Consider the following 26,303-nt stretch of genomic DNA (forward strand, 5'->3'; position numbering starts at 1 on the left):
CAAAAACCGGACTTCAACTACAAAGAGAACTTGCAGTGATGGGGTCCATCAGCGAAAATGTCTACGCGAATGGCACCGCTACGCCTTCGCCCTTCATCAACAACCTCGACATTGACGTCGTGGTCGTGGGAGGCGGATTCGGAGGCATGTACGCCGTCTACAAGCTCCGCCAGCTCGGGCTGAGCGTGAAGCTCTTCGAAGCGGGATCTGACTTTGGCGGAACCTGGTTCTGGAACCGGTACCCTGGCGCCCGCGTCGACTCCGAGTCGCCGTACTATGGGCTGTCGATCCCCGAGCTCTGGCGGACGTGGGACTGGAGCGAGCGGTTCCCCGATCACAACGAGATTCGCCGGTACTTTGCACATGTCGACAAGGTCCTGGACCTGAGCAAGGACGCCTTCTTCAACACCATCATCACCGAGGCGGCCTGGGACGGGAGCCGCTGGACGACCAAGACCCAAGACGGTGCGGTCATCACGTCAAAGTATTTCGTCGCCGCGACGGGGTCCACGTACAAGCAGTACTACCCCGATTTCAAGAACCTGCGAGACTACAAGGGCATCCTGATCCACTCTGGGTCCTTGCCGAGCCATCAAGTCGACTACTCGGGCAAGAAAGTGGCCGTGATCGGTAACGGGGCCACGGGCGTGCAAATCGTCCAGGAGACGGCCAAGGAAGACTGCCAGCTCACCGTCTTCATCCGGACGCCCAACATCGCCTTTCCGATGCGCCAGCGAAAGTTGCCCGTGGAGGAGCAGGAGAGCGCAAAGGTCTTTTACGCCGCGTACTACCAGGCCGCGAAGCTGTCGAGAGGCGGCATCCCCTACAACCCCGCGACCACGTCCATGTGGGCCGTGTCCCCTGAAGAGCGCGAGGCGTACTTCGAGGAGCTGTGGCGGCGAGGCGGCTTCTCCTTCTCATCGTCCAACTACCGCGACCTGATCACCGACAAACGCGCCAACGCGCTCGTCTACGAGTTCTGGTTGAAAAAGGTGCGCGAGCGCGTCACGGACCCGCAAAAGGCCGCCGTCGTCGCGCCCCTCCAGCAGCCGCATTTCTTCGGCACGAAGAGACCCAGCCTCGAGCAGGACTACTACGAGATGATCGACCGGCCCAACGTTACGGTCGTCGACCTGAAGACGCACCCGATCGTCGAGTTTCAGGCGACGGGGATCCTGACGACGGAGAAACTGCACGAGTTCGACATCGTCATCCTCGCCACGGGCTTCGACTCGGTCACGGGCAGTCTCACGACCATGGGCTTGACGGACAAAGCGGGCGTGCCGCTCTCCAAGAAGTGGAAGGACGGCGTGTACACGCACCTGGGCCTCACGATCTGCGGGATGCCGAACCTGTTCATGGTGTACAGCCCGCAGGCGCCGACGTCGCTGTCGAACGGGCCCCCGATCATCGAGATCCAAGTCGACTGGATCGCCGACACCGTGGCCAAGATGCGCGCCGAGGACGTCGTCTCGATCGAAGCCCGGCCCGCCGCGGCGCAGAAGTGGCACGACGACATCCAACGCGCCAACAGCCGCACCCTCTTCCCCTACACCGACAGCTGGTACATGGGCGCCAACATCCCCGGGAAGCCGCGCGAGCAGCTCCTCTACCTCGATGGCGTCGCCCGGTATGCCGAGGTGTGCAAGGCCGCGCTGGAGACGTGGGACGGATTCGACGTGGTTGTCGGGACTTCTGAGAAGATTGACGGAAGTGGTGCCGAGCAGGTTCCGCCTCGTTTGTAGAAGTCCATCAGACAGTTCTGGAGGAGCGAGCATCCTTTGTCCCGACAAATAGGGTATGTAGGACGTATAGAATGGGTGGAATAGATGATTAAGGGTATTTGATATATTCCTCGCTTTTGCCAAAGGCTGCTTGACTGTGCTTGAAAGTCTCGTTCCCCACGTCAAGATCGAAGAGTCGGACTCAACACAGTCTTCGCCTGAATTTAGTACATGCCTGCCATGAGACGCGGAAAATTGATCTAGAGTTGATGTTCCATAGACAGCTTTCAGCTCTTACTTCATGCATTATCAATACTGATCTAGATAGATTTTCCTCTAAATGGTACGAACCCGTGGACAAGACACAAGAAAGTTAAAGGCAAAGATACGATAAAGAGTGTTTTATATTTTGATTTGATATATGATAAAGCCCTCCCGTCGCGGCCCACGAGGAAAGAAGCCCTGTACCGAGCCGGACCCTACAACTTGAGCCCCTTGAACGTCGTCGACGGCCCGTACACGCGCGTCAGCTTCCACGTATACCCCTCCATGGACTGCACCGAACCCAAAACCCGCTTGGCCCACTCGGTCGTGGTGGACCGACGGATCTGCTCGCCGGGGATGTCGGTGCTGTCGAACTCGTGGATGGTCAGGTACCGCGGCTTGTTGGCAGGGTCGATCTGCTCGTAGCGGGTGGCGGCCCGGTACGGGATGATCATGGACAGCATGTCCAGGTGTTGTTGGCGGTACCAGGTGTCGAAGTCGTCCTCGCCGCCGGCTTTGGGCTGGACGGCGGCCGTGCCGATGATAGGGGCGCCTTCTGTTTTTGTAACATTATTTTTAGCAAAAAGAAAATATTATTTATTGCACTTGGGGACAGGAGCTGTCATGCATTGATCATTGCTAGGAAGCACAGGGGTATGGAACGTGGAAAAGAAGAGGATGAGGAAAACGCACCAAAGACGCGAATATCCCGTGGCTCGTAAACTTGGGTCAGCCGATACTGCCTCACTTGGAACTCAACGTGATCAGTGATGGGACCGGGAAAGACGTGCTTGCCGAGCGGGGGGATCGAGTTGAACTCCTGCGTCGAGAAGAAGTCGATGTCGGCAACGGGATACAGGGCCAGAAGTGGCCACTCGGAATTGGGGTCGACGTTCTCATAGCGATATGCGTCGTTGATGCCGCTCGTCGCGAGGATGTCCGGGATGTGGACCTCCTCGTACCATTGGTGCAGCTTGCTCAGAGGATGGTCTGTCCCCTTTTTTGGACGTGCGAACGCAACGGCTAGCCCCGGCTGTGGCATATTGGTGGTTGCGGTGAAGGTGAAGGTGGTGATGACGGTGAAAGCGACTCTGGCCAAAACGGATGACAGACTATCACAAATTTCACTTATTGGTATACAAATAGAGCTTTTTTTTCTTTCGGCAAACGAGCGATATCGGCCAATCACTGCCGCGGTCCCCATGGTTTCGTCCAGGTTGGTCTCAATAGATACCACGGCTACCTCGGGGACAAGCCGAGGCAAGCCCGGACGTTTGGACTTGACTCCCTCAAAAGCCAGCAGGATCCCATGATTGTTGGTATAGGAATGTGACTGGCGGCGACCATATCCCGGGCGAATACGAGGATAAAAGGTTCAGTGTAGGTCTCAAACAAGGTCGATCCCATCCCAGTCCGTCATCAGCTATTACCCGGGTGGTGTGGCCACATAGGGGATATCCAGGGCAGCTGCGACATCTTTGGCCGCGTTTCGGCATCTGTTAAGTAGTCAGGAAGAATAATTTGATGAGAGAAAGGGTTCGTCCAACATACACATAGCGAGGGCGTCCATTCCATTTCTCAGTCCCTGGCAGGCATGTGTCCTACGCAGAAGAGGAAAGTCAAAATAGGGGCAAACTAGGGCAAGCTCTAATTATCACGGATCCAATTATCGCTTAGCTAAGCATATATATCAACAAAGGTGCCTTCCTAGATAGGAACTAAAGTGGGGCGGCGGGAGGTTCCGCCAGTGAAGATACGGAAGTGGTTGACGACCAGGACAGAAACGAGTGTCTGTGAATGCTTCGCGAGTCTGCACTCCTCTTAATCCTCGCTGTCCGGCGACTCTCCGGTCTTGCTTTCTTCTGCTCGCTGCTTAAGTTGAGGGTTGGGAGAGCTTCTGACCACGGGGGCCGATCATCTATTCCCCGGCTCATCCGTGCCCACGCCGGTTGCATGGCAGTAGCTTGAGTTACTTGAGCTAACCTTCCAATTGCAGGTGGGATTTGCCGCCCCGCGTATCAGAGGCCCGATATCAGACACTATTACTGTGGAGGCCTCTCGGCGCCGAATCATCAGGTTGTAGGCCCGGAACGAGGCTTCAGGAATTCGCGTGACCGGGTATCAGGCATGTTCAACCTGAGTGGAAGGGCTCGCGAATCAGGTCCAGACCTACAAATCACCCCCAGGCCCAGCTCACTGTCACCGGCGGCCATAATTGTCCGTTGATGAATCTCCCATGGCCACCTCCACCCCCTGGAAGCGACAAACGCGGGTCCCCCAGACTCTCAAACATCTGGGGAAGTAGATTGATGCGGCCCAACATCTCCGGAATAATCACTACTCCGTCTCTTGAGCTCGACGTTAAGAAGTCTGGACCATGTTGTTTCGAGACTTCAGTCCATCCACATGCATTCGTCTTCGTCGTTGTGAAACCAGCAGCAACGTTTGTATTTTGAAACCATGGACGTCGCAGCGCACACCAAGAAACAGAAGATCAATGGGGCAACCATCCGAATCCTGGCCTTTGTCGGTTTCGGCACCCTGTCGTCAGGCTACTCGGCTGCCATCATTGGAACAACGCTCGGTATGTATTCAGATCTAATGGGAAACCTCGCTAGGTCATGTACTGTGACTGACGATTGTGACAACAGGCCAACCCTCCTTCAGCGAATATTTTGAGCTTGACAAGAGATCCGACGCGACTGCTTTGATCTCAGCCATGAACGGTCTCTTCTTTGCTGGCAGTACAATCGGGGTGTTGATTGTTCCATATATCAGTGACAGATGGGGTCGTAAATGGGCAATTACAGTGGTAACTTGAGTTTCTCTCCCTTTTCTTGTTGGTGGCAGCTACTCACCATCACTACAGGCGGCGATTGTCAATCTGATATCTGGTGCCTTGCTGGCGGGAAGTGTCCATGTCGGCATGTTCCTCACCTTCCGTTTCTTCGCAGGCGCCTCATCGTACATGCTTCTCAGTTCTATTCCAGTACGCATACAACACCCTGAACAAGACGCAACTACTAACACAACAACAGCTCTGGATCTCGGAGGTGGTCCCCCCTCGCTTCCGCGCGGCGCTGGTTGACTTTGGCGCCGTCTTTGGAATTATGGGGTACTTCATCCAAGGATGGATCGGCTACGGGTTCTTCTTCTGGAAATCCGGGGGCCTGCACACGTGGAGGATCCCTCTCGCTCTGGCTTGCCCCTGGCCGATCTTCCTTCTTTCGGGGATCTATTGGCTCCCGGAAAGTCCTCGATGGCTGGTCATGCAAGACCGTGCCGCCGAAGCCAAGGAGATCATCTACCGCCTGCACGCGGACCCCAAGAATCCCAACAATGACTACGCCGCTGCCGAATTCTACCAGACCAATAAGCAACTGGCCATTGACAGAACGCTGGGAAACTCGTGTATGGACATGATCAGGAAACCGTCATACCGCAAACGCTGCTACCTGTGCATCGCCACCGCGGCGCTCATCCAATGTTCAGGACCGCTGGTCATCAACAGTACGGGCGTCTCCACGCAACATCTCTTCCTGACTGCGGAAAGCTAATCGAATATATAGACTACGGACCGTCTATCTATAAAAACCTGGGGTTCGATGCCGAAAAGCAGCTTCTCTACCCAGCTGCGTGTATAACTCTAGGCCTCGGCACCAATATAATAGGCATGTTTACTGTCGACTTATTCTCCCGCCCCTGGTTCATCGGTACTGGCCTCATCGGTTGTGAGCTCTGTCTGATCGTCGAAGCCGCACTGGTGTCGAACTTTGTCAACACCGACAACAAGTCCGCGCTCTTGGCTGCAGTGGCCATGTTTTCATCTTCCAGGTCCCCTACGGAATTCAACTCTATGGTAAGTGCTTCCTGGCCCGAATACCTCGGGAGCACAATACTACTACAGAGAACTCCGCTGACCTAGGAGACAGGCACCCAATTCTCCTACTTCAATGAACTGTTCCCGTCACATCTTCGAGCTAAAGGCGTCTCGATTGGCTTCGCCGTGATCGCGGCCATGAACGTCATGTGGCTATCTGTCACCCCAACCGCATTCAAGTAAGCCACTCCCCCCCCCCTCCCTTCCCAACTTGTTTTCAACTTCAAAGCATGGATCTATTTCTAACTCACTGATGTTTCCCAGCCACATCGGATGGAAGTACTACCTCTGCTTCATCATTCCCGGCACCCTGGGCGCCATCTGCATCATCCTCTTCTTCCCAGACACCATGGGCAAACCACTCGAGGAGATTGGCGCCCTCTTCGGCGACGAGGACGAAGTGGCTGTCTACCAGCGCGACATTGTTCTAGACGCAAACAGAAACGTGCTGGTCGACCACGCGCACGGCGACGATGTCATTGATGACATCATGCTCGAGAAGGAGGGGAAAGTCCACGCCGAGGGCGTCACTAGAGTCACAGGTGACGTCTGAAAAGTTACAATGGAAGTTTGTTCCTTCCTTACTTGAATCCTTGTTGAGAGATGGTTCCTATGGACCAAGTACCTAGTTTCTCCGGGGGTCGTGCTTTTTGAGGAACGCCAGTGAAAGTGTTTCTCTCTCATACACAAAAAAGGGTGGTCTTTCGCGGGATTGTGGAACAGGCCAATGTCAATGGCAGGAATGATAATATGGAAGAGACTCGCTGTTTCTTGGACTGTTTTGTACATAGCAGATCGGCGGTGACTCAAAGAAGACCAACAGCACCATGACATTCATCTGCGTTACTCCGACTTACACCCAGAGTTTGACGCTGTTGTTTACGTGACCAACTTGACTGTGGGAACAGACCAGGCAAAAACTTTTCAGATGATTCGCGAGTGTCTTTGCGTTTTTATGTACTTTCTTGGACTGTGAAGGTTCAAATAGGCTCGATCCTTGACTCGGCTGTCCGAAATGCACTTGGAGTGCTCGGTCTCGTAATAATAATTATTACCTCGGAACCATATTGGGGAACATCACATTCTCGATGTGGATATTCCGCTCCCACTTTTACGTTCTAACTGTATTCGGAATAATACCCGCCCGGGCTTGTCAATGCGGTACAAACACCGTCTTCGAGTTTCCGGGGTAGATAGATACCTAGGTAGCCAGATAGCCAAGCTTGTGGCACTGACGTCTTTCCCCGTAATATTCGCTGTCGAACAGAAATGGATTCTGAACTCTGCACGAAAGGGAGTCTTTTTTTGGAATGGCTAACACCTTTGTAAGATCCCCGGGAGGCCCCCTCATCCGAGAGCAAAATCCCCAAGGAAACTGCCATGAAATGAATGACGGGGTGACAAGTCAACTCCGGGTGAATCAATCAGCTCAGTATACTCGTATACCTACGGGGAGCAATCTGGGGGTAATTATGGAGATTCAAAGGATGGACAGTGCATCCTACTTGTTCTCTCCACATTCTATCCGGGGAAATCTCAATTCGCAAGTGTTTGCATGATTGCGGGGAGATGCCACGAAGCGAGCGGAAACAAACAGTTAGACCTTGCCCATCGCTTTTTCTCACATTTACCCCGAGACGATCGTCTCCTTACCCTGCAACGTAGATTTTTTGGGTGGTTGTTCAGTTGCTCATCCGGGGACCAATGTCCGGGACGCTAACTCGCCTTTACCCCTCGCCGGGCCGAAAATTGCCATGGGAACAACACCCTGGATTCTAACCAAACGAGTTGTCGATATAAATACTTGTATACACTGGTTATTTTTGGCCCGCTCACTTTGTTACGACTGCTTAGAATCTTAGAGACTAGCGTGCAAGTACGTACCTATCGCCACGCCAAGCGACGACCGACGACCGACGACCGACAAAAGAAATGGCACCAAAATCCTTTAGCGAGTTACCGTCGTTTGATGAGTTGAAAGACAAGAGGCGCTTCTGGGTCGGCGAACCGTCCAGCGCCGAGGAAGGTCTGGGGATGCTTCGGTATTTGACGCCCGAGCACGTCGCCGCGGCGGCACAGTCAGAGATCCGGACGGGCGAACGGGTCTGCTTGAATTGGGAGATGACAAAGTTGGAGACGCCAGGTAGGCACAAATAACCCCTTCCCAGTCTTCGAATCTTAGAGGTCACACAGAGAGAGAAGTTTTTCAAGACAAATGATGGATGGACTTTCTCCCCTCTAGGATTCGGTCGCGAACCCGTCGTGCACGAGATCAAAACGATCCCCAACTACGAAGGCATCGCGTGGGATGACGTGTGGCACTTCAACCCGCAGGCAGGGTCCCAATGGGACGGATTTCGACACTTCAGCACCGCGACCGAGGACGGAAAGGGTCGCGTCTTCTACGGAGGGACGCAATCCGAGGAGATCAACGACCCCGGCAGCGCGAGGATCGGGATCGGGTTCTGGGCGCAGGACGGCATCGCGAGTCGAGGGTTTCTGATCGACTACGTCTCGTACGCGGAGCAGAAGGGCATCAGTGTCAACGGCATCGGCGGCCAGAAGATCACCCTGGACGACGTCTACGAGATCGCGCGGCAGTGCAAGATCGAGTTCCGCCCGGGCGACATCTTCTTCCTGCGCTGCGGCTTCACCAAGACGTGGGACGCGCTGTCCATGGACCAGAAGCGACAGTACCGCGCCGACACGGCCGCGAAGCAGCACAAGCACTCGGGCCTGGAGCAGGGGGAGAGGGTCGCCCGCTTCCTCTGGGACAATCACATCGTGGCCGTCGCGGGCGATGGCGTCAGCTTCGAGGTCCGACCCAACCACGACCCCCAATGGGATTTACACCATATCCTGCTCGCGGGGTGGGGTGTCCCCATTGGAGAGATGTTCGATTTGGAGCGTCTGGCTGAGACGTGCAAGCGGCTGGGCAGATGGACTTTTTTTGTCACGAGCAGCCCCCTGAACCATCCGAGAGCGGTATCGTCGCCACCGAACTGTATGGCCATCTTTTGAGTATCGAGCTTGGTTCGCTCTATGGTGCTGAATATACTTGGAGACAAAGTCATGTGGGTTCTTTGGTCCTGTACTCCTGCTTGTCAGATCCCCTCTGCCTCGGTATATCAATCAGAATACCTGCCCATAAAAGTGTCAGGCTGCGTGTTTGGCAGGAGATAGACAATAGATTCATTCTGAATCGCCTAGAATATCGGATCCGGCGCGTAACGGGGGTGAACTTTCAAAACGCAGTTCACCATAGTATACTATACGCTACCTCTGTTCCCAGCTAGACGGGAATGAGCCCACACCGCAGCATGCCTTGTCTAGAACTTCCATTGACCCAGCCAAATCCTCATCCAGTCCGAGCTGACAGGGGCCAACTCGGCCATGGTCTTACTACACTCCGTTCCTCGTTGCGTCTCGTACAAGGGACTTTGCCGGTCCCCTTCGGCGATACCTTTGAAGAAGTCGATGATCTTGACGGCCGGCACAGAGGCCACCGCACCGGGATCATTGACATCCACTGCTTCCAGGGCAGCAATCCAGTCGACGAGGGGAACGACGTCTAGTTTTATGGGTTGAAACCATTTCTGGATCGTAGATACGAATGCCGACCAAGGCACGGACCGAGGGTTGACGAGGTTAAAGACTTGCAGGTCGTCTTTGTGGTCGGCGCGGACGATATCTACCACGATGCTGGCGAGGCGGTCGACCGGGATCCAGTTCACGTCGGGCAAGAAATCCGGAATCTTGCCCAACGCTTTGGACGACTTCACGAGCGAAGGGAACCATTCGACCTCGTGCCAGCTGCCGCCTCCTTCCAGCGGCCCAGCGATCTGACCGACCCTCAGAATACTGGCGCGGATCCCGAGCTCTTGCACCGCAATCTGCAGGATCTGCTCCGACACATGCTTCGATTCGCCGTAACCTTGTCGTTGGGCGACGTGGAAGTCGGTCATGGGTCTTTCGGGCGCTGCCGAGTTCTCCCCAGTCACTTCTGCCCAATTGCCCACCGAGGAGACCGACGAGACGAAGAGCAGATGCGGCCGTCGTGCGCTCGTCCGTGTGAATTCCACAAGGCCCGCGACTCCGGCGATTACCGGCTCAAACGATCCGACTTTGTGATTGAAGTCGACTTTCCACGCGTTGTGGATGATGACGATAGTGTTCTGGAGGATTTCGCGGTACAGGTCTGCAGAGATTCCAAAGTCCGGCTGAACCAGGTCCACCGTCACAAAGATCAAGCGTGGATCGTCGACGTCATGGCTGGCGGCGATGTTGAGGAATCCCCGTCGTTGTCTCTCTTTGGCGTCGGCGGTGCGGTTGAAGCAGTAGATCTTGTCTACGCTGGGATCGTTCAGAAGTGCCAACAGCAAATATGTGCCTAGCGATCCCGTCGTGCCCGTCAATATGACGGAGTTGGCAAATACCTCATTCTGCCGCCATCGCTGCGTATACTTCTCCACCAGGCTTGCCATGACATCCTCCCGATTGGATTCGCCATTGGCATCCGGCGCGTGACCATTCAGGACTGTGTGAACGAATCTTGCCAGATCCGTCACACAAGAATGCGCATAGATTTGCTTCGAGGTGATGCCGTTTCTCGAGTCCCGGAGGAGATGCTGCTTGATTCCGGCCGAGAGGCGCTTGGAAATCTCCAAAATCTGTAAAGAGTCCACCCCCAGGGCGAAGAGATCCTGATGGTCGGACTTGGGAGGCTGCTCAAGAAGATCGTTGATGCATTCGCGGACAAAGTTGGTGATCGCAACCAAGTCGCGCGGGTCATCGAGCTGATGAACGACGCCTGATTGACTTTCATCGCCATTAGATTCCGAGTACAGTGCGTCTAGCTCTTCAGAGTAGTCCTTCCACGTCATTTTGCGAACAACCGTCCCTTTGGCGGCCCTCCTGAATGGCTTTTCAGAGGAGGCTACAACCACTTTGTCCGGAAACAGGTGAGCGTGTCGTGGAGCCTCCAGGTTGGCCTTCTCCACCAAAGGCCATATTTGTTTGATGAAATCGCGATGCGAAGACTTTGGTACGTCCGACTTTGGCTCTACCAGGAGAGCCGGCTGGAATCTCCCTTGGCCGTAGTAAAGAGCTCCTCGCAGCAGAGGGTGACCTTGTATGATCGCCTCCATCGGCACAGGGTTGAACTTCTCACCATTTGAGAGAACCAAGACATCATCGAGCCGACCGTGGAAGCGCCAGAGCCCGGGTTTCGTGGGGTGCGGGCGATAAAGATCGGAGGACTTCCAGACATCCAGATGCGGCATCGTATGGGACACTGTGCGAATCCACCGGAGCTCGGGCTGCTGCTTGAGGACCAGTTCATATGTGTCATCGGCCCGAGGCTCCATGTCGACGTTGTAAAAGGGCTGCCATTCAAAGTAGGCCCAATCGCTCCTGGGTGGCACCAGGCCAGGGATAGGGCCGGTCTCAGTCGAGCCAATGAGTTGGCAAATGTCCGTCTTTTGGCTAACTTGGTCCCCGACAGACGGTGCCAGTGGTCCACCCGTGAACATGACAAAATCCATCTTCGAGACGTAATCGAGGCCCTCGCTTTCTTGAGCCAGTTGTTCTATGACGGTCGGCGGCACCAGCAGACCTCGAAGTGTATACTGCTGCTGTTCCAGATAGCGCATCATTGCCAGACACATCTCACCTGTGGTAGGTCGGTCTGGGGGTGGAATCACCGCTATTGAATTGTACATCAACGGCAGCATGCCCGCGATCATGCCTGTTGCCTGGACACACAATTCAGCACTTCGAACAAAAGAGTGTGAATTGACACGCCTACGTGGAAGGGTGGAAAGCTTGAAATGAACAAGTCCCTGTCCTTGAAACTGAATATGGACCAATCCTGGTTCTTTCTCCCTGGTGTGGTTGGAATCTTGCGCAGATTGTCGACCACGGCCCAATTGCCGTTGGTGAGGGTGATGGGTTTCGGTGCTCCTGTTTACACCACAAATAAGCCCTGGTCATAATAAGAATGTTTTGGCACCTGCTCGCTCACCTGTGGATCCGGAAGTGTGGCAGATCAAGACGGGATCGTCTTCTGCTTCTGCAAAAGTCTTTTCATAGACATACTCGGGTGTTTCTTCGGCAATCAACTTCCTATACGATGGCAGGGTAAAGACCTGCAGGTCTTCGACCAGGCCCTTGATGTGACTTGCGCGGTGGAGCAGCTCGGAAGTGCAAACGAACTTGGTGCATTTCGTCGCCTCGAGCAGAGACAAGTATCCCGCATCTGAATTTCGTATCGAGATGCAAAGGAGCTACCCTCACGACCCGCCCCATTAGCATCAGCCGGTTTCGCAGAGGCAAGGTCTGCGAACCTTGTAGCCACACATAATGCCCGCTATATGGATGATTTCGTAGCGCAGATCAGAAGGTCCGATGTACGCCAGCGTCTCAAAACCCTCACTGTGGCCGACATGATGTTTGATCCACCACGCCGTGGCATTGACGGCATGGTATAGTTCTGCGGCTGCGACGGTGTGGTGTCCGGCAAATATGTCTGGGTGTTCGAAGATGATCGCTACAGGCTCGGTGGGCTCACTTCTTGCAAGATCACGAAGGATGTGTGGTAGTAATCTCTGACCATATGCTGGCAATAGCCCATTGCTGAGGCCTTCTGTTGACCCCATATTGGAGCAACAACAGGGTGAGGGCGAGTTTGGGTAGGGGAAGTGTTTGTTTTCATAAATAAAATGCAAATTATGCCTGCTTACCGTCAGCCAGACATTATGCGTTGGGCACACATTCACCTCGAAGATGCTAGATAGTATTGTAACTAAGTGCACACCTCGAGTAGCAGGCGGAGACCTTGACGGCGAAACACTTCCGCGGCAGACACGGGGGTGAAAATGGCTCCCCTCACGCCGTTCCCGGGCAGATTTCTGAACTTCCGGCAAGGCTGGTGAAGATAGACGGGCGCGGATTGAACTATAATATTGTATTGCTGCTTCTCGTATAGATGATCAAGGATCTCAAATCTCACAGACACTCTAGTTATTGATATGTTGGACATGACCAATTTCACTGCCCACAGTCAAATGTCCAACGGGATACTTGAGTAAAATGGACAGACCAAGGTATCTCGATGGAAGGAGCCACACTCCCACCCTTGATACAGCTTCCTCGTAAGAGTCAGAGCCGGGAGCTATGATAGTTTGACTAGTAGTCTGATAGCCATCGAGATTTAGTAATGTAGAGGACTTGGTGGCGGGATCCTATATAGCTTGTACTGTCTGGAGAACTATAGTAGTATCGGTCCGTGCACATATGGCTTCCCTTATCTACCGACGTATTATCCATTCTTATAGCCAGTGCCACTCTCGTCTACCTCCGTCTTCTCTCAATCATTTTCCTGTCCATGCTTACCGGTTCATCACGGGCAACAGTTTCGGCGACATGTCCCTACGCTCAGGTTATCTAGAGAGATACAGGCAGTACGGAAGTCCACCGCCGTATACCCTGCGAGAAGAACCACCAACAATCACAGTCTTGTGCACAAGAGCCTCTTCACATAAAACTTCGTGTAAGAGACCAAACTACGGATTTTGAGGGCCACTCCAGGAGCAACCGGCAACAGAAGCCCTTTACAAGCCAGAGTCTTGGTCACTTGCATCCGTCTGCATTGCCACCAAGCACACGAACACGTCCTATGCCTTGGTGCCCCATCTCTAGCCCGAGGATTGGATCACCAGGGAGTAAGAGATGATTGACAAACCCCTGCTTCACCCTTACAGTGTATGCGAGTTCTAAGCCCATCAACTTTGCCCTGCCCACTGGGACGTTCTGGTTTGCGGGAGGCATCGCTTCGATTGTGGGTCTCGGTGTATGAACTCCGGGGTCACCCCTCATAAATAACCAGTGTCCATTGGACCGGTAGAGATCTGTTCCATCTATTCTAGCGGGGTAACTGGAGCCAAGCGCTCTATACTATTAGAACCTGTTATCCCCAGTTACGGGTAGCGGTGGCCGAGACCAGGCTCTCTACACTGACGGCCATTCATTCCCGAGGGAATCGGGTGATTCCCCGCGTGTTTGGGCGTTGGGAAAGGTGATCGTTTCACGGGAATTCAAAAAGATCATGCAATGTAGGAGAACCTCGAGTCATGGTTAACTGGTCGACACTTGATGTCTTGATTAATACCCTCTCTCGTCCCAGGAACCGGGACCGAAATTCTTGCGCCTGTGCCACTTTACCGGAATACCTTTCAAAGTAAAGCTTTTTTCGGTTCTTAGAAAGAAAAAAAGGGCGCCAGTATGGCTCAAAACGGCGTGAAAGAATACGACGCGATCATTGTGGGTGGAGGATTTGGTGGGTGCTACCTTCTTCGCAACCTGCGCAAACTCGGCTATAACGTCAAGTTATTCGAAGAGGGAGAAGGCCTCGGCGGTGTATGGTGGCACAACTCGTACCCCGGTGCCCGCGTCGACACCAGCGCGCCGTTTTACGAGTTCTCGGACCCAGAGCTCTGGGCTGACTGGAACTGGAACGAGGCCTTTCCGGGCCAGAAGGAACTCACCGAGTATTTCAAGTACGTCGACAAGAAGTGGGATCTGAGCAAGGACATCCTGTTCGGCACGCGGGTGACGGGCGCCGAGTGGAATGAGAAGGAGCGGAAATGGCTCGTGCACACCAACAACGACACTCAAGCCGTGACGAGGTTCCTGCTTCTCGCAACGGGGTTTGCAGCCAAGATCTACGTTCCTCCCCTCAAGGGATTGGAAACGTTCCAGGGCATCGCTTGTCACACCGCTCGATGGCCAAAGGGTGGGATTGACTTTAGGGGCAAGCGTGTTGGTGTCATTGGAACCGGCGCCAGCGGTGTTCAAGTGATTCAGGAGATCGGGAGGGTCACCAAGGAGCTCACCGTCTTCCAACGGACGCCAAACTACTCTATGCCCATGGGCCAGCAGAAGCTCAACGTGGAGCTGCAAATGGCCAAGAAGAAGGGATACGGGGATTTGTTTAAACTCATGAAGCAAACCTATGCTGGATGGGACTATAACCCGGACCCACGTAAGGGATTGGAAGACGACGAGGCTGAGAGGCTGAGGTTTTGGGAGTCTCTCTGGAAGAAAGGAGGGTTCAACCCCTGGCTCGGCAATTACAGCGACCTCATGGGCAACGAGGAGGTCAACACGTTGATGTACAACTTCTGGCGTGACAAGGTCCGGGCGAGAATAACCAAGGACGACCCCGAGCTAAAAGAAAACCTGGCCCCCGAGAAGCCACCCCATCCCTTCGGCACCAAGCGTCCATCTCTGGAGCAAGACTACTACGAGGTATACAATCTGCCACATGTCAACCTGGTGCCCCTGAAGAAGAACCCGATTGAGGAGATCACACCGACTGGACTGCGCACGGCTGATGGGAAAGAATACGACTTGGACATCCTCGTCCTCGCGACCGGGTTTGACGCTGTGACGGGCAGCTTCACGCGGATAGACATCAAGGGCACCGACGGCCTCTCACTCAAGGACGACTGGGCAAACGGCTCCCGGACATTTTTGGGCATGGCGACGTCCGGCTTCCCCAACATGCTGTTCATGTACGGCCCGCAGAGTCCGACCGCGTTCGCCATCGGGCCCACCATCTCCGAGATCCAGGGCGACTGGATCATCAAGACCCTCGAGGCCATGAAGCAGAACAACCAGACACGGATCGACGCGACCCGCGACGCCGAGGCCAAATGGGGCAAGACCACCAACGACGACGCCAATTTGACCCTGATTCCCAAGAACGAAACGAGCTGGTACATGGGCGGCAACATCCCAGGAAAGCCACGCGAGTCTCTGAATTATGTTGCCGGGTTGCCTAGCTACCGCAAGGCCATCGACGAATGTATCGAGAATGGGTTTGAAGGGTTCGTGTTGAGCCAGCGAGAATCCCCTTGGCGAGAACCGAGCAAATCTGAGATCTGAGTTGCTATGTATCGATGAGGGTCAATGAGAGATAGCACAGTTATAAGCGTTTTAACGTCCTCAACAACACGTAAGAAGCCATCTTGTCGCGTAGACCACTCTCTTCTAAACCACACTTCACTTGGCCCTTTCGATGCCATTTGAAGGGGAACACCAGGCGGCTCACCTTGGTTCGATACCAGGCTAGGTGGTGAAAGATGGCGACAAGGCGACCGTGCATCATAGTTCCAAACCAAGAATGCAGGACAAAGAATGCCCTGGCGACAGGGTAGGACACATCGGACTAGCAATTTAGAAATATTGCCAGCTAAGGTATCCTGCCAAGGATTCCGCTCGGCTGGGAATCCGATACCGGTCACAGAGATGATCTCTTATCATCACGTGTGAGGGGTCAAACTCTCCATGGTCCCGCGCAGCCACTTTCAATGGACGCATGGTTGACCCGAAACCCGAGGCAGACAAATCAATCAAGTCGATTGCGCGACCATCAGTGTAATCGAGGGGTCGCTGTTGGGTCCGGGGGGGGATCTTTCTCGAAAATCGAAGCTCTAACGACCCCTTAGAGGATCTCGGAAATGCGCACAACAAGCATTAACTGACTGACTGAACTGAGACTTACTCGTTTCGGGGAGACCCGTTCGTTTCGTCTCCCACATCTCCCATTCCCCTCTCCTCGATTTCTCATCCTCTCATCCACGCACACACATCGACAACTTCTGCTTTGCGTTTTTTCTTCTTCCCTTTTTGTTTTTGTATATGATCAGGACTCCCTCTCTATGCATACGACATAGACTGGTACTCCGTTGTTGCGTCGGGCACCACAGATTTGCTCATTCAGGCGTCCGAGCTCCTCACATCGTCACCGAGCTGAGCAACATGGCCGCCGCCATCCCGCACCCAGAACTACCCACTCCGGCACACCTCGAGCGCGACTCTGCGCTCGGGCGCAAGTTCGGAAAGGAGGTGACGAATTATTTCGGAGGTGAGCAGGACTTCCTCCCACACGCTTGCAATGACGAGTAGAGTCTCTATCTCGAGTTGGACAGCCCTCTTTGAATCATTCTCTCTCTCTCTCTTCTCTGACCCAAGGGATCCTGACATTTTGTTTCTTCTCATTTCTTTGCGGTAGGATCGCCAATCAACCGCGTCTCGTTCCTCCGCGAAGACTACCCTTTCCTCGCCGGCGCGTTTGCGCACCCGTCGGCGCGCTTCCTCGTCTTCAAGACCCTCTCCCCGCTGGTCAAGTCCCCTACCGAGATCCACTTTGCGACCTACGACGAGATCAAGACCATCCTCCCCGAGAACCCGTTCGCGCGGCCCGAAAAGGACATCATCGCCGACTTCGACTCGAGCATAGATATCCCCCAGGTGGTCTTTCTGGGGCTGGACGAGAAGGTCACCGACGGCTACTCGTACAAGAATTTCACGGGTGCGCCGCACTGGGCCGTGGACATCACGCCCAAGAAGACATATGAGAAGGAGGCCAACGAGTTGATCGAGTCGTTTACGGCAAATGGGCTCAAGTTTAGTGAGGGGATGCGGGCCATGAGTTTCCCGGCCGACATTGGTGAGTTTGTCAAGTGATACCCTGGCCGAAAAACTTCCCCCCTCCGTGGCCGCGTGCTGACCTCAGGGTGTGAAAAATCAAAAGCTGCCCAGTACGCTCAGGGCCGCCACTATCTCGACTGGAACTACCGCAACACCTTCTGCGGCACGTGTGGTCATAGAACCCTCTCCACGCACGCCGGCGCCAAAAGAGTCTGTCCCCCCACCGATAAAGCCGAAACCCCCCAGGAGCGCGAACCTTGCACTACCCGGACCACGCTCTCGAACCTGACGTTCCCCCGCACCGATCCCACCGTCATCGTCGCCGTCCTCAGCCACGACAGCAAACGCCTCCTCCTGGGCCGACAAAAGCGCTGGCCACCCCACTGGTTTTCCACACTCGCGGGCTTCATTGAGCCAGCCGAGAGTGTCGAGGACGCCGTCCGTCGCGAAGTCTGGGAGGAGTCCGGAGTCGTACTGTCGCGCGTCCTCGTGCATTCCACCCAGCCCTGGCCGTACCCGGCGAACTTGATGATTGGTGCCATTGCGCAGGCGGCGTCGCCGGAGGACGAGGCGATCCGCTTGGAGTACGATCCCGAATTGGAAATGGCGAAATGGTTCACGTTGGAGGAGGTTCAAGAGGCTCTCCAGAACGGGACAAGCGGGCTCGGTGATCCGCCCCCAGAGGGGTACAAGGAGGGCGGGTTGAGATTACCGCCTCCAACGGCAATTGCGAACCAGTTGATCTCGGCGGTGGTGAAAGGTGGGTTTTTGGAGGGTGTCACGCCGATCACGAAGCTGTAGAGTGAGCGAGGGATTCGTTGGTGCTTGGAGGTGACTGACATATTGTGCGAGGTCTTTGTTATCAGCTTGTGCCCATCCTCGTTTCTGTCAGCCGGATAGACATCTTTTGAGTCCTAGATCCCTGCCAATTCTAGAAACTGAATTCATGTGACGGTTGAGTAAGAGCCTAAACTCTCTCATTTCTGATTCTTGATGCCCACGACCACAAAATTCCGCGGGCTTTGCTTGTAGTTGAAGACAATATCGACCCAGCAGTCCGCTATATCCGGCTGCTCTCGCAGAAAGAGCCAGCGGTCCGTGACGATGATGCTCTCGACGACACCGGCGCTGAAAGCCATGAGGCTCCAGATGACGGCCAAGTTCTTCTTCGCGTATGAGAAACGTCGCTCGTAGTCGTCAATCACCTCGTCGGTGAGTTTGTCTTTGGTTAGGGCTTCCACCATGGGCCCGTCGATGGGATCGGCCTTCAGCTTCTCCAGCGCGCCATTCACGTAGGCCCGGAAGCTTGTGAAGCAGGCTTTCCGAAGCGAGCCAATGATGAGAGGCGTGCCGGCCTCGTTTCGCCCCGTGATGCTGCCCCCAGCGACCTCCTGCTTGCCCGGGTCGCGACACTGCTTGACCACGCCAAGGTCGAGCAGGATCTTCTGCAGCAGCGTGCGGTAGAAGTGCCGCCGGAAGAAGGCCTCGCTGTCCGAGGGACCCCAGTTGTACGGCGCCTGCACGGCCATCATCCGCGCCGTGATGTTCAGCCTTACCCCTCGCCCGCCGTCGGCGTCCTGGAAGTCCTCCAAAGTGCGGGACATTGGGAATCCATGTGGGTCATATGCCGAGCCCGTGGCCTCCAGCCGCGGGTGATTCGGGCGCAGTTGTGGGAGCTTATATGTTGCGGGCCCAAGTCGCTCGGTGACCAAGTTGTAGCAGCAGCCTATTACGGCGACAGCGCAGACGCTGGGATTAAGAGTCAGAGAACGCAGCGCGTGGTGAGAAAGATTGCCGCAGGAGTGGAGCGAGATGACCATGGCTTTCGGCCTTTCCTTGCTTTTGTCAACGAGTCCATTTGTTGTTTTCGTTGCAGTAGGAGCTTCGACATTTTCAGGGTGTCCTTCGTTCAACTTTTGAGGAGCCTCTAACGGGTAAAGGATATTCTCGAGATGTCCGTCCTTGACGTCGTGTTCAATATACGTCATTGACCCGCTGTCTGGATCGAGGTCCGTTTTCTCCAGGATCTTTGCCGCCGCGAACATCTCCGGTATGGGTGATGGCTCCGAGTTAAGTTCCTCCGAGACAAGAGGAGGGGTAGACATCTCATCCTTCCGTCCCATCTGCCGTTTCCATTCTTTCTTATTACGCATGATCTTCTCCTTCTGCGCCAGTTTCGCATGGACGTCCATCGACCTAGCGCCGGTAATGTTGTGATGTTTTCTCTCTATGGCCACCACATGCTGGTTGTATGGTGGAGACGCCAGCGTTCGGCCCAGGTAGTTCTGCCCAGAGCCAAAATCGACAACTGAGATGGGTTCTTGGAGTCGTTGTGAGACATCTTTGGAGAGTCTAGCCACATATGCGGCGAAATTCGTCACTTCATGGACCTTCTTGGTGTTCATGCCCACGCAGACCTGTCTCGGCACGTCTGAAACTTCGTCTGAGACGGGAGTGAAGTGTCTGCGAAGGCAGTGTTTTCGGACTGTATGCACATACTCCAGCAGGGTTGTTGGGGGAGAGTGGCTTGGATCAGAAGTAGCTGACGACACTTGGGCGTATTCTTCCAAGTCATTTCTCAGAAGCAGGTCGAGAACATCGTCAATCTCCACCTTGTCGAACCAGTCGCGCCATTCCAGAGGCAGGACCGTTTCATAGAGGTCCGGTTCTCGCGTCAGGAAATCAAGGATGTGGACACCGCCACAGAGATTTCGAAAGAGGTCGGAACTCGTTGCGAAGTTCAGCACAGACTGGATGTATTCGTCCTCAGATGTCCATGCCGGATCAAGGGGTAGCCGGAGTCCTGTTCCCCGGTCTGGAAGAGCTCCCATCATTGTTCAGGCTTCATCAACATCTGTACACATCGAGTCTTCTGGGTCGGAAGTTCCTGGAAGGTCGGTCCATTTTGTGTCGTGCAACCTTGTCACATCAAATCCTCCTCGTTCAGTGCAGAAAATTGAAAGTAACTTCAATGCCAAGGCGCTAAGAGCATTTTAACGAGGTGAATTAACACGGGCAAAAGGGGCCTCAGCCTCACAACTGGGAATCATTCAGAGCCTCGGGGCCAGAGTCAAGGTGCCTCGTTTGTGGATGGTCAATGACAAGCATCTCTAAAGATGTGCTAGAAACGGCAAATATGCGATTTAATCGAGAGCTTTGGTTGATATCATGTCTCTTTCGCCCGAGGCTACTGGCGCATTCGAGACTATGTGCATCTATTCATGTCACTTCACTCGTGGGTATCATTGTGTAAACAATAGTCAAAAGGAAGAATCAATCCAAGCCAATCCATTCCGCCTCACCATCCTCAGCGTTGACCGTTCCCCCATTTGGGTGGTGGTTGTGTTGATACAGATTTGTCGACATCAGTTGGTTGCCCCCTTTAGGCTGTTGGCACAAGAATTCAATCTCAAAGACATTCCGTTCACTGAGACTGCGGACTGTTTTCCCTCTGCTGTCAACTCCGCGAAGGATTGAGCGAAGCTCGGCTGCGAATTCGCCATGCCTCTCCTTGATGTATCGACCGTGGACACTCAGTATCTCGCCCAGCCAACGAAGTGCAAACTCCAAGTGAGGGTGACTCTCCATTTGCTGGGCAATGAGCATCAACAATTTCCCAAGATATACTTTGGGTAATTCACGGACAAGCAACGGCACCGACCCATATGGAACTGCCTCGTACGCCTGTCGGAGCAGAGGCTTGTCGTTGAGTCTGAATGCCATGATCAGAGCCTTGAGATACTCGGGCTCGTCTTGGGCAAGGATAGCTCGAACATTCTGCGGAGTAACGTCGATATCGAGATCAAATGGATCAAAATCTTCCATTCCCACATTGTCGAGGCTGTAAATTAAGAGCCCTTCGGTGCTGGCCGCGCAGAAACTCCTTCCAGTAGGTGCAAACTCGACATCAGCGACCCTGACCTCTGGACGAATAGTCCTTGCCGTCGCATCTCTTCCACGCTTGGCACCTGGAAGGGTACGGTCGATGCGATCTTCGAGGTCACTCGCCTCGCCTTCTGTATCCAGCATGTCTTTGGGAAGGCCATTGGACATGATAGCTGCTGAATTCAAAAATTCTTGTGTGCCATCCAGACTCAGGTTGATGGAGATGGTGAATTTCTTGATCAGTGTCAGCGTGCTAACCGAGTACAGACAGATGTATTTGCTGTTTCCAGCTGCGAGAAGGCAGCTTCCGTCCGCGGAATATACAATCGAGTTGAATGATTTCGTTCCAGGGGTTGAAGCTGCTGTACGCCGGGAAGTCAATGTTCGACCTCCGCTGACGTCTCGGCGACCGTCAAAACCAGATTCTTGTATCGAAGTATTCAAATTCCAAAAGGTAAGCTGCCCATCAAGTGTGGAAGCCGCGATTTGTGCAGAGTCAGGCCGAACTGCAATACAAAGTAGGTCCGACATGAGTTGTAATGTTTCCGACGACTGGGATCGGTCGAACACAGACCATACTCGTATGGTGTGATCCCAGGACCCCGAGACGAGATGGCGCCCATCTGGAGTAAACGCTAGCGTCGATATCGGTCCTTCATGGCCTGCTAGTCGATCGAGGAGAGCTCCGGTCTGCACGGACCATAGATGAATGTCAAAGGAGTCGTGGGACGCGGCGCAGACGACCTCCGCAGAAGGGTCAACGGCTAGACAGGAGAAGGAGAGTCTTTGAGGAGCGGTGAAAGTCCTAAAGTTTCGATATCTCAACATGTCCCATGCTCGAACGGACCCGTCTAGAGATGAAGTAAAAAGAATGTTGCCTCGTTTCGAGTATGCAGATGCGGTGACAGCAGAGTTATGTTCCGAGAAGGTCGCAATGTGGAAGCCAGATGAGACATCCCAAACTTTGATTAACCCGTCGTCAGCACCAGTAATGATGCGACTAGAATCTGGAGAATACGTCAAAGTCGTCATTGTGTCAAGATGAGAAGACTGCTTGAGGATGTTTGACTCGGAAGTATACTCCCATACAAGTAATTGCCCGGTCTTAGAGGAGCCGAAGGCCAGCCATTCCCCCGTTTTGTTGATGGTTACCGTTGAAATGGGTGAAGATGCCATCGACAGGCTATGGATGTTCGAAAAGGACGGAGTTTCATACAAGGAAAAAAGGCCATTGTCGAAGCAGGCAGTCAGCAAATTGGTCGATGGATGGTATGAAGCGCACTTCAGTTTTGCGTTCTGCATGAAATAGTCCCTCTGTACAATTCGCCACCTCTCATCAATCGGCTCTATCGACTCGTCGTTGTCGGCTTGCTGGCTGGCCATATATTCCCAGCGGAAAAGCGCCCCGTCTTCGCTTATTGTGAAGATAGACTCCTGGTCGGCGGAGAACCAGACGCCCCTGACTTGCTGTCTATGGCCTGAGAGGACCGTCGGCTCGAACCCTTCCTCTGGGTCCAAACTCCATATGCGTGCGGTAAGGTCCTTGGATGCACTGAGGAAGAACCGTGAGTCGCCCGACCAACTCAAATGTCTGACATCGTCAAAGTGGCCTCCGTATTCGCGATGAAGAATGAATGGCGCGAATTCGAGGTCCCCGTCAGCATTTCCGCCGGGGGTGGAAGGTGTCCGCCATGCCTGAATCTTTCTGCCAATCCCCACCACGAAATGACGACCGTCTGGAGCAAACGCCAATGATGTTACCGGCGACTTAAAGGAGAAATGGTATATCGCGATTCTTCTGGAGAAGATAGATAGTATTGCGCGGCCATCTTCGTCAATAGTGAGGAGGAGGTTTCCATCTGGGGAAAGATCGAGGTGGGTAATGTTCTTTCGGTGGGCGAAGGGGAAGGTGTAACTAGTGTTCCTGCGCGATAATATGTTAGTTTCAAGTTCACGACTATCCTATGGAGGGTTTCTCACTTTGTTAAATTAAACACAGTGATACGATTGCCGACTGGTGAGAGCAGAGAGTTGCCGTCCGGTGTGAAGACAAGGTTGCCTTGACGGTAGACAGTACCCAAGAGGTTTGAAAACTGTGACAGAGTATTAGAGTGATGGCATCGACTAGGAGTCTGTCCTACGAACCTTGAATTCCGTCTTCATTGTCTCATGGCTGTGCAGTCCAGGTCGGCGCATGTATACACAATTCCCAGTTTACCATCTACCAAAATGCGGCTTCGAAAAAAAAGTTATCGGAGAAAATGATTGATTTTCTCCGGAACTAGGACGCTTATGGTTAAGCGCACGCCGTGATCTGGGGCAAGCCTGCTAGTGAAAATTGGCGTTTCAGGGGCGCGACTTGTCCCTACACTTTCTGCGAGGGTCAATTAAGGAAACCCCTAACCACGAACCACGTTGTCAATTTGAAACTGCAGTCCTCCATTTTTCATTCTCTTCATCGTTTTTTCAGTCGGACTCTGATTACTGGTGTTATTGTCATCATCTCCTGTGCCGGGTCTTTCTACTTGATTATCTCTCCTCAAAATCTGCGACCAAGATGGCTCCAGCTGCAGCGGAGTCTCCATCGCCCATTGGCATTGCCAATTTGCCTAACCAGCGACACAAGATCGTCGCAAAGAGAGGCGCCGCTTTCACTATCATGGTAGAACCAATGTCTTCCCAGTACGCTGGTCGGATACTAACTGTTATTCAGGTCGCTGGCGAGTCAGGCTTAGGCAAAACCACCTTCATCAATACTCTCTTCTCCACCACCATCAAGAACTACCAAGATCACAAGAGGCGCCATGCAAAGCAGGTTGACAAGACAGTGGAGATTGAAATCACAAAAGCTGAACTGGAAGAGAAGTTCTTCAAAGGTACATTTCAGATATAGCGCATCCAGCTATGACACCAGTCTAATCAATCTGCTAGTTCGTCTCACCGTCATTGACACACCTGGCTTCGGCGACTATGTCAACAATCGCGACTCCTGGATGCCTATCATTGAATTTCTCGATGACCAGCATGAATCCTACATGTTGCAAGAGCAACAACCTCGGCGACAAGACAAGATCGACCTCCGTGTCCATGCCTGCCTCTACTTCATTCGACCTACCGGCCATACCTTGAAACCCCTGGACATTGAGGTCATGAAGCGGCTATGCACACGTGTCAACTTGATTCCAGTTGTCGCAAAGGCTGATACACTCTCTCCTGCTGATCTGGCCCGCTTCAAGCACCGCATTCGAGCTGTCATCGAAGCACAGGGCATCAAAATTTACCAACCCCCTATCGAAGATGATGACGAAGCTGCAGCACAACATGCCCGTGCACTTATGGCCGCCATGCCTTTTGCCGTAATCGGTAGCGAGAAGGATGTCAAGACCACGGATGCGCGCATTGTGAAAGGCCGACAATACGCTTGGGGTGTGGCCGAAGTGGAGAACGAAGAGCACTGCGATTTCAAGAAACTCCGATCAATCCTCATTCGTACCCACATGCTCGACCTCATTCACACCACTGAAGAGAACCACTATGAAGCCTACCGTGCGCAGCAGATGGAGACACGAAAGTTTGGTGAAGCCAGGCCGAGAAAATTGGACAACCCCAAGTTCAAGGAAGAGGAAGAGGCACTGCGGAAGAGGTTCACCGAGCAGGTCAAGGTAGAGGAACAGCGATTCAGAGCATGGGAGCAGAAGTTGATTGGCGAAAGAGATCGCTTGAACAAGGATCTAGAGGCGACTCACGCTGCAATCAAACAGCTAGAGCAGGAATTGGAACAGATGCAAGGCAGTGCCGTGAGAAGCCATGGTCGTCGCTAGGCGAGTTCCGGACTGGAAATCAACTAAACTTGACTGGGGGGTCGGCTACGTTGGGCCAGGAGCAAGGGTTCTGGCAATTCTTTGCTTCAGGTGCTGTGCTGTGGGATTGTGAGTGTGCTCAAAGCGTGGAGCTCTTTCAGAGATTAGCATTGCTACGAAAATACCTTTCTAATGTCAGATCTTTCTTTTGTGGCGGGAGATTTTCTATCTTCTATCGTAGGTGGTAATGACGCCGCGTGGTATCTTGAGTATATCCGTGTTCTTCTTGCGCTGCCGTGAATTCTACACACCTGCATCCTTCAACTGCTGCGTGATATGCCCGTTGGCCCCTCTCCCGCCCATTGGATCACGCTTCGGTGTGGTCGCTCCATTCTCTTTTGTCTTGCCTTCTGTCTGCGAGAAGTCGCCCTCTGCAACAGCTCTGTCCACATCCGCAAAGCCCTCATCGATCTCGACTTCCTCGTCCTCCTCGATGCCCATCCAAGCACGCATCTTGTCTCGTTTGAACGCTTCGAAGTCCCACTCTTGCGGCTCCAACGTCTCTTCACCTTCCAGCCATACATATGTTTGTGCTTCGACTTCTTCCAGGACTTCCGGGTCGTTGCTGTCTTCTTCGGGCGCAGCCTGATCCAGCTCCACGTCTTTCAGGACTTGCACCTTCACCACGTCCCTCTTGTACTGGCTGCCCTCGAAGATGTCCAGGCGGTAGATGTCACCCTGCGTCAGTCCCGTCACCAGGCTCCCCCGCACCCTGGAGTCGGAATGAGGTATGATAGCAGGGTAGTCTGCGTGTTTGACTCTGTGTCGACGGTAGTGTTGCAGCATGGCGGGACGCACGGTGATCAGGTCTTTCTGCCATGCCTCTGGAGTGTGGGTTCCATGGATAACGCGGTGGAGGACGCCGGGGGCCATGAGCGTGCCTTTTGATGCCTTGGTCAGAAGGGGAAATGCGGAAGGAGGAGGTAGTTACCATAGAAAAAGGCCGTGTAGTCGCCCATCTTTCCAGCAAGTCGGTGATCCCACGTAAACTATCTCGTATAGGCTGGCACTGGTTGAGAAGCGATTGCGCTAGAAGGGAGCCAAAGGGCGTTTGTATGAAGAGATTGGGAGATACTTAGAAGAATATCTGAATATATGGCATGAATCTAGGCTCCCGTATTCTGAGCAAACTCACCCCCTGTGTAGCTATGACGCGAAAGTCGTGCTGGTTCTCTGTTCTTTACCAGGTGAACGGCC

At 53.7% G+C, this 26,303-nt stretch overlaps 11 protein-coding genes across 11 annotated transcripts; 6 read left to right on the forward strand and 5 right to left on the reverse strand.

Annotated features, from left to right (window-relative positions):
• Nucleotides 1-38: 38 nt before the first annotated feature.
• AYO20_02509 (hypothetical protein) lies at nt 39-1,745 on the forward strand (the record flags this gene model as incomplete). The annotated part of the gene is made up of 1 exon (XM_022640813.1): nt 39-1,745. One exon carries the CDS (start codon nt 39-41, stop codon nt 1,743-1,745), a length of 1,707 nt encoding a protein of 568 aa, XP_022503069.1.
• A 458-nt stretch (nt 1,746-2,203) lies between these two features.
• Nucleotides 2,204-3,192, reverse strand: AYO20_02510 (hypothetical protein; the record flags this gene model as incomplete). The annotated part of the gene is made up of 3 exons (XM_022640814.1): nt 2,204-2,544; nt 2,682-3,100; nt 3,158-3,192. The coding sequence occupies 3 exons, from the start codon at nt 3,190-3,192 to the stop codon at nt 2,204-2,206; spliced, it is 795 nt and encodes a 264-aa protein (XP_022503070.1).
• A 1,256-nt stretch (nt 3,193-4,448) lies between these two features.
• On the forward strand, nt 4,449-6,421 carry AYO20_02511 (hypothetical protein; the record flags this gene model as incomplete). The annotated part of the gene is made up of 7 exons (XM_022640815.1): nt 4,449-4,572; nt 4,640-4,800; nt 4,858-4,977; nt 5,027-5,498; nt 5,558-5,847; nt 5,914-6,047; nt 6,133-6,421. The coding sequence occupies 7 exons, from the start codon at nt 4,449-4,451 to the stop codon at nt 6,419-6,421; spliced, it is 1,590 nt and encodes a 529-aa protein (XP_022503071.1).
• A 1,379-nt stretch (nt 6,422-7,800) lies between these two features.
• On the forward strand, nt 7,801-8,889 carry AYO20_02512 (hypothetical protein; the record flags this gene model as incomplete). Its single annotated transcript, XM_022640816.1, has 2 exons — nt 7,801-8,011; nt 8,111-8,889. The coding sequence occupies 2 exons, from the start codon at nt 7,801-7,803 to the stop codon at nt 8,887-8,889; spliced, it is 990 nt and encodes a 329-aa protein (XP_022503072.1).
• Nucleotides 8,890-9,197: 308 nt separating this feature from the next.
• Nucleotides 9,198-12,524, reverse strand: AYO20_02513 (hypothetical protein; the record flags this gene model as incomplete). Its single annotated transcript, XM_022640817.1, has 4 exons — nt 9,198-11,621; nt 11,675-11,829; nt 11,891-12,098; nt 12,213-12,524. The coding sequence occupies 4 exons, from the start codon at nt 12,522-12,524 to the stop codon at nt 9,198-9,200; spliced, it is 3,099 nt and encodes a 1,032-aa protein (XP_022503073.1).
• A 1,624-nt stretch (nt 12,525-14,148) lies between these two features.
• AYO20_02514 (hypothetical protein) lies at nt 14,149-15,813 on the forward strand (the record flags this gene model as incomplete). Its single annotated transcript, XM_022640818.1, has 1 exon — nt 14,149-15,813. One exon carries the CDS (start codon nt 14,149-14,151, stop codon nt 15,811-15,813), a length of 1,665 nt encoding a protein of 554 aa, XP_022503074.1.
• Nucleotides 15,814-16,689: 876 nt separating this feature from the next.
• Nucleotides 16,690-18,162, forward strand: AYO20_02515 (hypothetical protein; the record flags this gene model as incomplete). The annotated part of the gene is made up of 3 exons (XM_022640819.1): nt 16,690-16,795; nt 16,943-17,380; nt 17,447-18,162. 3 exons carry the CDS (start codon nt 16,690-16,692, stop codon nt 18,160-18,162), a joined length of 1,260 nt encoding a protein of 419 aa, XP_022503075.1.
• A 176-nt stretch (nt 18,163-18,338) lies between these two features.
• On the reverse strand, nt 18,339-20,192 carry AYO20_02516 (hypothetical protein; the record flags this gene model as incomplete). Its single annotated transcript, XM_022640820.1, has 1 exon — nt 18,339-20,192. The coding sequence occupies one exon, from the start codon at nt 20,190-20,192 to the stop codon at nt 18,339-18,341; it is 1,854 nt and encodes a 617-aa protein (XP_022503076.1).
• Nucleotides 20,193-20,634: 442 nt separating this feature from the next.
• AYO20_02517 (hypothetical protein) lies at nt 20,635-23,409 on the reverse strand (the record flags this gene model as incomplete). The annotated part of the gene is made up of 3 exons (XM_022640821.1): nt 20,635-23,170; nt 23,227-23,339; nt 23,392-23,409. 3 exons carry the CDS (start codon nt 23,407-23,409, stop codon nt 20,635-20,637), a joined length of 2,667 nt encoding a protein of 888 aa, XP_022503077.1.
• Nucleotides 23,410-23,803: 394 nt separating this feature from the next.
• Nucleotides 23,804-25,067, forward strand: AYO20_02518 (hypothetical protein; the record flags this gene model as incomplete). The annotated part of the gene is made up of 2 exons (XM_022640822.1): nt 23,804-24,122; nt 24,178-25,067. The coding sequence occupies 2 exons, from the start codon at nt 23,804-23,806 to the stop codon at nt 25,065-25,067; spliced, it is 1,209 nt and encodes a 402-aa protein (XP_022503078.1).
• Nucleotides 25,068-25,349: 282 nt separating this feature from the next.
• Nucleotides 25,350-25,979, reverse strand: AYO20_02519 (hypothetical protein; the record flags this gene model as incomplete). Its single annotated transcript, XM_022640823.1, has 1 exon — nt 25,350-25,979. The coding sequence occupies one exon, from the start codon at nt 25,977-25,979 to the stop codon at nt 25,350-25,352; it is 630 nt and encodes a 209-aa protein (XP_022503079.1).
• Nucleotides 25,980-26,303: the final 324 nt, after the last annotated feature.

This window comes from Fonsecaea nubica (assembly GCF_001646965.1).
Source record: "Fonsecaea nubica strain CBS 269.64 chromosome Unknown Scaff11, whole genome shotgun sequence".
NCBI classification, from domain to species: domain Eukaryota; kingdom Fungi; phylum Ascomycota; class Eurotiomycetes; order Chaetothyriales; family Herpotrichiellaceae; genus Fonsecaea; species Fonsecaea nubica.